This window comes from Mixophyes fleayi, chromosome 10 (assembly GCF_038048845.1).
Source record: "Mixophyes fleayi isolate aMixFle1 chromosome 10, aMixFle1.hap1, whole genome shotgun sequence".
NCBI lineage: Eukaryota > Metazoa > Chordata > Amphibia > Anura > Limnodynastidae > Mixophyes > Mixophyes fleayi.
Window position 1 is genome coordinate 104,329,304 of NC_134411.1, and position 12,886 is coordinate 104,342,189.

Consider the following 12,886-nt stretch of genomic DNA (forward strand, 5'->3'; position numbering starts at 1 on the left):
TGTATCACCCGCCCTCCGGTCAGTCCCGTCTGTCTCCTCTCCGGGTAACATGTCTCTGCTGAAGTCCGCTCTGTGCTCCGGGGTGACCCGGTACCAGCCCTGTGTGGGGGCCCTGAGAGCCAGGTAAGGGGCTGATCCCAGGAGCTTACACTCAGTGCAGGGGGCAGCGGGTGTTATTATTACCCTTATAATCATCTGTAACCACAAACTGGGCCCAAGAGCTGTTGCTCTAACATGGAGGCTTGTGGTGGCCACGGAGTGACTTGTTTATAGCGCAGGAGCCTCCTGGGGGGTCACTGGGGGATTATGTGTATGGGGGGGGGGGGGTAATAATATATTGGGGTGACTGCTGCTGCCCAGGCGGTGACATATTATATATATATTACAGTGATATAATCCTCACCCTGTGTCCAGCACTTGGCGACAGAGCTGACAGTTTAACCCTCTGGCTGCCGGGTGTCCAGGGTCCTCTATTAACCCCTCACTGTCAGGGAGACAAGGACACATCAAGGTCACAGAGTGCTGGGCAGGGGTGCAGGGCTGTATTTTGGGGTGATTGATGTGTTCTAGTGACCCCAGGGTGTGCCAGGTGCTGGGCACCCCCCAGTGGGTACATGTCGGGCTGTGCTGGGATCACACAGTGACAGAGTTAAGTCTCTCTCTGCTGGAGACAGATTTGAAGGTCCTGTGAAGATGAAAACCCGGCCTGGCCCAGGATGTATGTGTGTGATCCGTGTGACACGTCTGATCTCTGTGGTATGACTGCGGCCTGTGTACATACATGACCCTGTGCATGTTACGTGTGCAGTCTGCAGTGCATGGGGTTATACATGGTTACTAGGAAGTGGGGATTAGTCTATTCCGCTCCACGTGTCTTAATGAATATATTCAGTAGGGTCACAGCACGTATGTGATTGGGCTTTACTGCATGTCTCTGTGGTACCTAAACATGTACAGCTGGGAGTACTTCATACCTCTGAGTCCTCAGTACTCTGCCTCTGTACAGTGTATACAGTGATTGTCTGATAGTGAGATCTGTGCTGTATACAGCTGTGGGGTACAGAATAAATGGGCATCAGCAGGATTAACATGAAGCTGATTGTGCTGCTGACAAATGCTGCTTCTCCTGTGTGGTGCCTCCTGGACAGTGCCTCACTGCCCCTGGAGGGGGGGGACAGCTTCCAGGACAGTGCCTCACTGCCCCTGGAGGGGGGGGGGAGACAGCATCCAGGACAGTGCCTCACTGCCCCTGGAGGGGGGGGGAGACAGCATCCAGGACAGTGCCTCACTGCCCCTGGAGGGGGGGCAGCTTCCTGGACAGTGCCTCACTGCCCCTGGAGGGGGGGAGACAGCATCCAGGACAGTGCCTCACTGCCCCTGGAGGGGGGGGGGGGGGGGAGACAGCATCCAGGACAGTGCCTCACTGCCCCTGGAGGGGGGGGAGACAGCATCCAGGACAGTGCCTCACTGCCCCCTGGAGGGGGGGGAGACAGCATCCAGGACAGTGCCTCACTGCCCCTGGAGGGGGGGGGAGACAGCATCCAGGACAGTGCCTCACTGCCCCTGGAGGGGTGGCAGCTTCCAGGACAGTGCCTCACTGCCCCTGGAGGGGAGGGGGGGGGGGTGGGGAGACAGCTTCCAGGACAGTGCCTCACTGCCCCTAGAGGGGGGGGGGCAGCTTCCAGGACAGTGCCTCACTGCCCCTGGAGGGGGGGGGGGGGGGAGACAGCATCCAGGACAGTACCTCACTGCCCCGGCCCCTGCGGGGTGACCTCTAGGATAGTGCCTCACTGCCCTGACCTAATCTCCAGGCGAGTGCCTTGCTGCCCTGGCACCTGGGGGTACCTCAAGGACAGTGCCTCACTGTGCCTGGAGGGGGGGGGGGGCTATTTGACAGACTGATCAGAGACAGTGAGAGCTGGGGGGGGGGGGGGGCAGCTCTCAGTAAGTCCCTGTACCAGTCCCAGTGATGGGTCCTTACATCTACAGTCACGATGTGTGGTCTGCGCTGTACACACTGACAACCCCAGGGCATCCGATCCTCTGACCCACGCACAGCCCCCCCCCCCCCCCTGCAGCCGAGGGGCTGGCTCACTGCCGGCTGCTGTTTATAGATCACCTTCTCTGTCCCTGACATTACCCCCACCCCCCCCCCCCCCCCCCCCACTGTGACACACGGGGAATGATCTATTCTGGAGTCTGCAAATCAATGTGTACCCGGAACAGGGCTGAGCATACCCCTGCCTATATACCCCAGGGGCAAATACTACTGGTGCACTGTAACCCATATCTACCAATTACATGTTTTGTTATTTTAAAGAGCCAGTAAATCCGTTATTTGACCTTGATATCCATAAAAGCTGGGTCCTACCGAGCTGAATAATAAGTAAATATATTCACCATTCTCACTTCTCTGCAGCGGCTGCCATGTTAGGAGGGAGGGGCTTCTCTATCTGAGCAGGCAGAGTTTGAGAGACAGCTTTGCAGACTTGCTGAGATGTGGGTTGGTGGATTCATACATCATGGCAGTGATGTCACAGCAGCTGAAATGACTGTGGTTTGTAATGGAGGGGGGAGGGTAACAGTGTGTACTATTGTACAATTAAAGAATGGTCCCTTATAGCTGTATGACACTTCTAACGATCCTGTTGTACTGTCAGCTCCTGGTGGTCTCATGTTGAGATGGGCCCCCCTGACCCTATCCTCGGGGTGACAGAAGCTTTCAAGAGGGACACTAACCCCAAGAAGATGAATCTGGGGGTCGGGGCTTATCGTGATGACGCTGGGAAGCCGTTCGTTCTGAGCAGCGTGCGGAAGGTGAGGCGCTGAAACTGTTACACACCATGTGACTGGACGTGAGTGATTATATGTAGGGACTGTCTATTATCACAGAGTTATTGATGATAGATGTGAAACATTTACTATAGACAGCAACTGCTCATGTCAGTGGGTGGAAATCGTTACATATAGATGATCTTATAGGAACACGTTCATCAGGCAAACTTTACGTAGGGTGAGGTTCCCTATGGGATTAGTCACCTGTAACTTCCAGACTTCCCGTGTGATACTCAGATACTGTACATTGGACTGGAATGTTGGGGGATGACAGGAGTCTGGCCAGTGGCTTTAACTCTTTCTTCCCATATGTCCCCGTCTTGATATAACCCCTGTTATACTTTGCACCCAACTGTCCCTTGTTTAGCCAGTTGTCCTATTACAATGGTAGTGACATGTAAAATAGTTGTATTATTTGTTAGTCTATGGTTTTGTGTTGCGAGGAATCACTGCCTGGTTCTCTCACATCTGAGGCGTGTCTCAGGAGTGGTCGGTAGGACGTTGCTCTTGGATTAAGAGGGAAGGAGGGGGGGGGGTGTACTGTGATTCTGTTGGTCCACAGATGTAAAACTGTATGTGCAGAACACGCCCCATGCATATGATCCGTGGCTCCAGCTGTGTGCTCCAGGCCAGGGTGTCCCCATACGACCTGGGAGTTAGGGAGGAACGAGTGCACCAGTCGCTAGTAACATATCAGTCCTGCAGCTTCTACTTTGAACCTTTTCATAATTTGCCAATAAAACTGTTTACTTGATCTTTGATTCAATCCTGAAAAACAAATAGAAATTATAACGTAATGTGCTGCAGTTAGAGGTCAAAGCCCCAACTTTCCTGGCACCAGTCTGCGTTCTGTAATGGGCCCCCGCTATCGCCAGTACAGTTATATCGTAGCGCAATTCTGCAGCGCCAGCTGGTTGTATGACTGAGCCATTATATACTGCAGCACAACACTGTAAGAAGTGATACGGCAAATACACAGCGACACTTAGGAGTCTATTTATTAAGAATACTATGTTAATAAGATGTTTTTATAGACATTTTTCTAGACAATTTGTCTCCAGGCAGGTGGGTGAAGTGTCGCTTGTACTGCCGCTGTCATTGGTAAATAGACCCATCATTATCTTATATACAGTACATTGTGCAGAGTAAGAATTGATTTAGAGAACTGTATAATGAGATAGAAGTGTTACTGAGCAATGTCCACACACAGAATAAAAACAGATATTGACAATTTCAGTATAAAGCTCAGGGCCGCTGCATCCTAAACTAGAGCTGGTGGAAGCGCTCGGAATCTAGCGGAGTAAGGAAAATCTATGTACGTACTGAGCATCTGATAATCTTATTCTGTACACAACATTTTTTCCCCCAGCACACTGCTACAGCCAGCAACAGATCTGCCATTTCTACTGTAGATAAAAATGCAAAAGTCTTTGTTGCACACATTTGCAAATGTATGTTTAAGCCACCCGCCACTCTATGGCGCTTCTGCTAATAGGATGGTCCTACTCTAAACAATGAGAGTCCCATATATTTGGGCCATACATATGTGTTTTTAAATTGAGAGCCAACTTACCAAAGAGGTACCCCAGAAGCCTCCAAACAGCAATTCAGTGCCAGTACCCCCTCTCAGCTACTGACACCAACATGCCTCTCAGACAAATACAAAAGTGGAAGCTGCTCAAATCAATTTATAGGCCATAACAGGTGCTTGAAAGGGTGGGGTTATCCTGCAACTGGCTTAAACATACATTTGCAAATGTGTGCAACAAAGACTTTTGCATTTTTATCTACAGTAGAAATGGCAGATCTGTTGCTGGCTATAGCAGTGTGCTGGGGGAAAAAATGTTGTGTGTAGTTTCCTTGCAGGATAACCCCACCCTTTCAAGCACCTATTATGGCCTATAAATTGATTTGAGCAGCTTCCACTTTTGTAATAATCTTATTCTGTAGTCTTCTCCACATGTACCGGGTACCCCGAGATATTACCAGATCCAGATCCCCGCCGAGATATTACCAGATTCAGATCCCCGCCGAGATATTACCAGATCCCGATTTCCCCCAACCCCCCCCCGAGATATTACCCGATTTCCCCCCCGAGATATTACCAGGTACCCTGAGACATTGCCCGCTCCCCCGAGATATTACCAGGTAATGTGTGTATCTGATGTTACTTTCTTTCTCAGGCGGAGGCACAGATGGCCGCCAAGAGCCTAGACAAGGAATACCTCGCTATTGGGGGTTTGGCGGAGTTTGCCCGGGCATCGGCTCAGCTGGCGCTTGGTGACAACGCTGAGGTTGTTCAGAGTGGACGGGTGAGTCTGCGTTTACCAATGTTGCTTCTAACCTATCTACTTATGACCGTGGAGATTTTTAGCTGACCTGTGTCAATTCTTTTTAAGGATTATGTTCCAAAGTGCGTAGTTCATAGATGTAATATTGTGTACAGTGACCCAGTTGTTGGATCTGCCGCTGTTTCTAGATTCTTGGGATCTCTGGCCAGTGATGGGTCTGTTATCGCCCTATACATGTGAGGGCTTACTGTGCCTATAACGCTGTTATCTGCCGCTTGTAGCCTTCACTGTGCCGCCATCCTGTTCTCTACACCATCTCTGCACTCCATAGTGTGTAGATACCTTTAAAGGGGCAGACAAAATTTGGGTGTGTTGGGGATAGAATATCTCTCTTTTATTTATTTTCCAATGTTCTGGGTGATTATTTTTGGTGAATTTCTGCAAGAAGCGAAGGGACAATGGAGAGAGGGGATAATGTTATTATCTTTACCCTACTCTCCGCCTCTTACAGTGGAGATTACCTGATATAGGAGTATCCAGCTTCTTAGCACTGATATAGACATGAGCTCCATGTGCCAACATGCAGACACACTGGACACATCCTGTTGTCCTGAACGGCTGCACAGAAGTGAAATTATAATACTAAACAGTGTCCTACTTGGGAGCAAAACTTGTCCTCCTGAGATGTGCTGCAGGCGCCTGTTTCTTCCCGGTCGGTCAGGTATTTTAGTGTAAGTATAAACTACAGGATAAGTGGATGGAACCAGGTAATGACCTGAGGTCAATGGAGGTCACACAGCAGAGTGTGTAGTACAAAGGTGAGCACTCTGGAGGTGTACAGCACAGAGGGTGCGTGGGGGCTGTATCCCCCGTGTAACACACTTACAGGTGTGAGCACTCTGGAGGTGTACAGCACAGAGGGTGCGTGGGGGCTGTATCCCCCGTGTAACACACTTACAGGTGTGAGCACTCTGGAGGTGTACAGCACAGAGGGTGCGTGGGGGCTGTATCCCCCGTGTAACACACTTACAGGTGTGAGCACTCTGGAGGTGTACAGCACAGAGGGTGCGTGGGGGCTGTATCCCCGTGTAACACACAGGTGTGAGCACTCTGGTGGTGTACAGCACAGAGGGTGCGTGGGGGCTGTATCCCCCGTGTAACACACAGGTGTGAGCACTCTGGAGGTGTACAGCACAGAGGGTGCGTGGGGGCTGTATCCCCCATGTAACACACTTACAGGTGTGAGCACTCTGGAGGTGTACAGCACAGAGGGTGCGTGGGGGCTGTATCCCCCGTGTAACACACTTACAGGTGTGAGCACTCTGGAGGTGTACAGCACAGAGGGTGCGTGGGGGCTGTATCCCCCGTGTAACACACTTACAGGTGTGAGCACTCTGGAGGTGTACAGCACAGAGGGTGCGTGGGGGCTGTATCCCCCGTGTAACACACAGGTGTGAGCACTCTGGAGGTGTACAGCACAGGGGGTGCGTGGGGGCTGTATCCCCCGTGTAACACACAGGTGTGAGCACTCTGGAGGTGTGCAGCACAGAGGGTGCGTCAGTCTGTATCCCCCGTGTAACACACTTACAGGTGTGAGCACTCTGGAGGTGTACAGCACAGAGGGTGCGTCAGTCTGTATCCCCCGTGTAACACACAGGTGTGAGCACTCTGGAGGTGTGCAGCACAGAGGGTGCGTGGGGGCTGTATCCCCCGTGTAACACACTTACAGGTGTGAGCACTCGAGGTGTACAGCACAGAGGGTGCGTCAGTCTGTATCCCCCGTGTAACACACAGGTGTGAGCACTCTGGAGGTGTACAGCACAGGGGGTGCGTCAGTCTGTATCCCCCGTGTAACACACTTACAGGTGTGAGCACTCTGGAGGTGTACAGCACAGAGGGTGCGTGGGGGCTGTATCCCCCGTGTAACACACTTACAGGTGTGAGCACTCTGGAGGTGTACAGCACAGAGGGTGCGTCAGTCTGTATCCCCCGTGTAACACACTTACAGGTGTGAGCACTCTGGAGGTGTACAGCACAGAGGGTGTGTGGGGGCTGTATCCCCCGTGTAACACACTTACAGGTGTGAGCATTGCCTGTTCTCTTCTGATCCACCACAGCCTGTGTCCCGTCTAGTATCCAGTTAATTGAGGTGTAGCGTCTACAGGAGTGAATGGAACGAGAGGTATGAGACAGTGTCTGTATAAGAGCAGCTCAGATTCCAAATCAATGAAACTGAAATACTGATGTAACAGTGATTAGACCTCACCTCTTATAGTCACGATGCCGTCCGGGACAGGAAGCTGCTAACACGAATATATTTTACAGGTTGATCTGATGAAGTCTGTACACTGAGCTCTTTCCTTTCTCTCTCCCTCCAGTATATTACTGTACAGACCATCTCTGGAACCGGGTCTCTGCGAGTCGGAGCCAACTTCTTGGTGAGTGAGATGTGATTGGCAGATTAATGTGCCCGCTGCGTTTCTCCTCCTCTGTGTTCTACTTTAATGACGGCCCTTATGGTTATTCCCAATGATGATCTGTATAGATTTATAATACTGATGCCAGTCTCTCCAGGTGCTCGATCTGCGATGGTCTTATTATGTGTACATACGGTATCATGGACTGTGGTATAATACATTCTCCGCCAGTGGAACATATCAGTTCACATGTGCACGTTAATGATCCCTGACCGCTGTGACGGAGGTATAAGGGGCTGAGCTCTTTAATCCCTTCCAGACGAGTCCTGGACGTGTGCGGACAATGCGGTCACATACTCGGACTGACACCTATTGGACTCTTGGTGACTTATTCCAGTGAGATGAAATATTATGTGATTTATTTCTTCACAGCAAAGGTTCTACAAGTTCAGCCGGGACGTGTATCTGCCTAAACCTTCCTGGGGTAACCACACCCCAATATTCCGTGATGCTGGGTTGGAGCTTAAAGGCTACAGATATTATGACCCCAAGACGTGTGGCTTTGATTTTTCTGGTGCTCTGGAGGATATATCGGTGAGTGATCATCGTACAGACTCTCGTTGAGCCAGAACTACTCTACCCCTCTCTAGAACCTTCCTAGTTGGACAACTTGTTTTCTGCTTTTCCAGAAAATCCCAGAGCAGAGCATCATCCTCCTCCATGCCTGTGCTCACAACCCCACCGGCGTGGACCCCAAGAAGGAGCAGTGGAAGGAGCTGGCTGCAGTGATCAAGGTGGGTGCAGTGGGTAGATACTGGCCAGAGCTGGCTGCTGTGATCAAGGTGGGTGCAGTGGGTAGATACTGGTCAGAGCTGGCTGCTGTGATCAAGGTGGGTGCAGTGGGTAGATACTGGCCAGAGCTGGCTGCTGTGATCAAGGTGGGTGCAGTGGGTAGATACTGGTCAGAGCTGGCTGCTGTGATCAAGGTGGGTGCAGTGGGTAGATACTGGTCAGAGCTGGCTGCTGTGATCAAGGTGGGTGCAGTGGGTAGATACTGGTCAGAGCTGGCTGCTGTGATCAAGGTGGGTGCAGTGGGTAGATACTGGCCAGAGCTGGGCTTCTGGAAGACACAGAACCTGTATAATCTAAACCCCGTCCCAGGCACTGATCACACCTGGTTTACCCTGAATATTCTGCAGCCGTTCCCCTTATGTCGCAGAGCCGCTGCCCTGTGGTGCTCTTAGTAATTCACCCAGATTATTATTATTAAATGATTTCACTCCGCACTTTATTTTTATTTCCTTCCAGAGTCGTCGCCTCTTCCCCTTCTTTGACATGGCGTACCAAGGGTTTGCCAGTGGGGACATTGACAGAGATGCTTGGGCTGTGCGTCACTTTATCCAGGAGGGGCTCAATGTTGTGGTGTCCCAGTCGTATGCGAAGAACATGGGGATGTATGGTGAGTAGTCTTTATATGGTCTATTGAAGACGATGAGGGATTGTTTGATCATCTCTGTTGTGGTCATTGTGCGTCCTGTTGGTCTAAGGCTCCGTCTTGTGTGACCGGTCGCTGTGTTCTGCTCTAGGTGAACGTGTCGGTGCTTTCACCGTGGTCTGCAGTGATGTTGATGAAGCCAAGAGGGTGGAATCGCAACTAAAAATCCTGATTCGTCCCATGTACTCCAACCCTCCTCTTAACGGGGCAAGAATAGCGGCAGCTATACTGACCCAGCCAGACCTCCGTGGCGAGTGGTAATTATAATGCGCGTGGATTTCTAGGGCTGTGATTGTCCAGACTTGTATAAAGTCACTGTCTCCCCACAGGCTGCAGGAGGTGAAGGGAATGGCCAACCGTATTATTAGTATGCGGGAGCAGCTGGTGTCCAACCTGAAGAAGGAGGGCTCCATCCATAGCTGGCAGCATATCAGCGACCAGATCGGCATGTTCTGTTTCACCGGCCTACGCCCAGAACAGGTGAGCAGCAAAGGATTGTGGGTCACGGTTATTACTGCAGATGAGTGTTCACGGCTCTAATGACCTGGCCCGGCTTCCAGGTGATTGGGTTATCACTGTGTGCTCAGCGGCTTGTGAGCCGCACAGGATTAGTTATTAGCGTTTTACAGGCATCTCTCCTCCCTCCATGAGGTGATCTGTGGAAATGCTGGAAAACCGTTGTAATAGTAATGATTACAGAGGAATTGGGGGGAGATCGAGGACTAGGACTATAGGGTATGACTAGGTTGATGGTATCTGACAGCCGTTTCTTTAAGTCGATGAAAGGACTATAATAGTGATTGAGATGTGTAGGTCTCGCTCCGTTCCTCGCAGACAGGCCGCGGGCGATACAGAACAACCCCAATTACTGTAAATACTTATCCTTAGTGTAAATAAGATATGTCTCCATACGCCGTTTGTTGTGTTTCAGGAAGGGACAAATTATCCAATTATAGGAGTTTCCTCGGAGAACCCTCATCTCACTGACGTGAATATTAAATGTTCTTCTTTCTGTTCTCTCCCTAAGGTGGAGCGTCTCACCAAAGAGTTCTCCATCTACATGACCAAGGACGGCCGCATCTCTGTGGCCGGTGTCACATCGGGGAACGTCGGTTATCTTGCTCACGCCATCCATCACGTCACCAAGTGAGGGAGTCCCCACGTTTAGAAAGCCGCTCTCTCCCCTGACACCCTGACTGGGGTCAGAGAACGCTTCACCCGCTGATGTATTTACCTTTAGAACTGTTACAGATATCCCGGTGTTAGATGTCTCCGCTTTCCATGAACTGATTCCTTGTTGCGGCTTTAGAGGAAAAGAAGTGTGTGACTCTGGGACAGGTCAGTCCTGGAGCCGCTCCGGGGAAACGACAGCTCACGCTTGGATATCGGGACCCATCTTGCTGTTCTGCACCTCTCTAGCCTATAAATAAAAGGGTTTAATTATTGGCCCCATCACCCTTTGCCGTGATATCACCAACCATTGTGACAGTCTTAGGGTGCTGATATCTGGGGGAGAGATGAACAACACTTTGAATGTATTGTTTTCAATAAAGTCCATTTGGGAATGTTCAGGTGGTCGTTTGTCCTCAGATTATTCCAGAAACGTTTTGCTACCGGCTGTGTTGTGTAATGTGGGTCTCTCGATGCCCTAATAACCGGGGGTTCAGTATCTGAACGGGGTGTTCCTGAGCTCTGTATCTTCTCTATTGTGACTGGATCTCTGCTTATGTGCAGGCCGGGAGTTCATGACCAGATCCTAAGGCTGAACTACGTGGGGGCCCACAGGTGTTAGCTTGGTCTCTGCAGAGCCAAAATCTGACAAATACACGGCCCTCTTCTGCTATGTCCGAGCGGTTGGGTAGAACATGTTATATTTCCCTGCTGTCCTGCACTTTATAAAGCGGGGACACACACACTGCACATATCGGCTATCTGCAGGTCAGGTTTTCTCTGTTCACCTGTCAGAAGCTGAATAAATGAGAGACAATCATTGCACATATAACCAACAACTTCCCTCTGATCCTCTGCTCCCCCCCCTGTACTTCCCTGCGCCTCTACTTCTCTCATACATTTCCCCCCTCATTCCTATATGTAAACTTGGGCTCCTGCTCTCAGTTCTCTCCGGTCTGATGTCCCATCCGCTCATGATTGGGATCCTCTGAAATTTGTCTGTAGCTAAAAATTTGCTGTGAAGTGTGGTTCGTATTCAAAGCCAATCGGTTGAAAGATGTCCCTATAAAATGATCTGATTGCTCCAAAAATTACACTTTTACCTCTTGTTCAGAGAATTTGCTCTCCCCATATTCCAACCACTGCGTAGTGAGCACATAACCCTGATAATCTACCCTTAAAGGGGCATTAATGTCCAATCTTCCACTACAGAGGATGTTGACTCGGTGATTCCCCAATCAAGTCCTCCGTGCAGGTGCCAGGAAATAATTATATCACCTGTGGGTCTGTTATAATGTATCACTCAGTAATGACCACACCTGTGCTCCAGCAGGGAGATCTGGAAAACATGTACTGTTAGGGCTCTGAGGACTGGATTGGAGAAACCCCGCGCTAGACTCTAGTTAACTTCTCGTAGAGCGTCCAGGAAACTCGAATTAGAGGAAAACCTCCCGGACTCCAGAAAGCGGCCGGTTCTACCTGCAGCAAGGACATTACACCCGGTACGCACAGCGTGGCCGGGGTGTGATGGGTGGTCCTGTCACTCTATATGTTACTGAGGTAGGTGGGGCTTCATTATGTCCCGCCCACTTGGTAAATCTCCCACCTCTGTCCCAGCAGTGAGCATCACACAGTTACCCCCGTCTGACAGAGAACCACACGATGCAGCAGATGAAGTTGCTCAGTTATGATAATCGGTGTTATGGCTGCCAGCAGCTGGTATAAGATGTCTCCACCTCACACTGTATCCCCCCCATGCCAGCCGTACCCCCCACCGGGAGCTGCCCAGGAACGTCAGTCTCCAATGGCGGCTTTATTATTGGTGGCTGATAATGCTGCTGCCTTATAGCAGCCGCACACACTGTCCCCTCCCCCAGCTACATTGTTATTCTACAACTCATGTGTACCCCACACCTCATAGATAGTGAGCTCATGGGGCAAGACTTTCTGTATCATATGTTCTCACAACTCAGATTGTAAGCTCATGGGGCAAGGCCATCTTTACCTTCTGTATAGTGTGTTCCCCACACCTTGTAGATTGTCAGCTCATGGGGCAAGGCCATCTTTACCTTCTGTATAGTGTGTTCCCCACACCTTGTAGATTGTCAGCTCATGGGGCAAGGCCATCATTACCTTCTGTATAGTGTGTTCCCCACACCTCGTAGATTGTCAGCTCGTGGGGCAAGGCCATCTTTACCTTCTGTATAGTGTGTTCCCCACACCTCGTAGATTGTCAGCTCATGGGGCAAGGCCATCTTTACCTTCTGTATAGTGTGTTCCCCACACCTTGTAGATTGTCAGCTCATGGGGCAAGGCCATCGTTACCTTCTGTATAGTGTGTTCCCCACACCTTGTAGATTGTCAGCTCATGGGGCAAGGCCATCTTTACCTTCTGTATAGTGTGTTCCCCACACCTCGTAGATTGTCAGCTCATGGGGCGAGGCCATCTTTACCTTCTGTATAGTGTGTTCCCCACACCTTGTAGATTGTCAGCTCATGGGGCAAGGCCATCGTTACCTTCTGTATAGTGTGTTCCCCACACCTTGTAGATTGTCAGCTCATGGGGCAAGGCCATCGTTACCTTCTGTATAGTGTGTTCCCCACACCTTGTAGATTGTCAGCTCATGGGGCAAGGCCATCGTTACCTTCTGTATAGTGTGTTCCCCACACCTTGTAGA

The 12,886-nt window shown here is 50.6% G+C and overlaps 1 protein-coding gene across 1 annotated transcript; it reads left to right on the forward strand.

Annotated features, from left to right (window-relative positions):
* GOT2 (glutamic-oxaloacetic transaminase 2) lies at nucleotides 1-10,607 on the forward strand. Its single transcript, XM_075189420.1, has 10 exons — nucleotides 1-123; nucleotides 2,661-2,817; nucleotides 5,019-5,147; nucleotides 7,505-7,564; nucleotides 7,976-8,137; nucleotides 8,233-8,337; nucleotides 8,852-9,002; nucleotides 9,130-9,295; nucleotides 9,368-9,518; nucleotides 10,066-10,607. Exons 1-10 carry the CDS (start codon nucleotides 50-52, stop codon nucleotides 10,186-10,188), a joined length of 1,278 nt encoding a protein of 425 aa, XP_075045521.1. The 5' UTR covers nucleotides 1-49; the 3' UTR covers nucleotides 10,189-10,607.
* The last annotated feature ends 2,279 nt before the right edge of the window (nucleotides 10,608-12,886 follow it).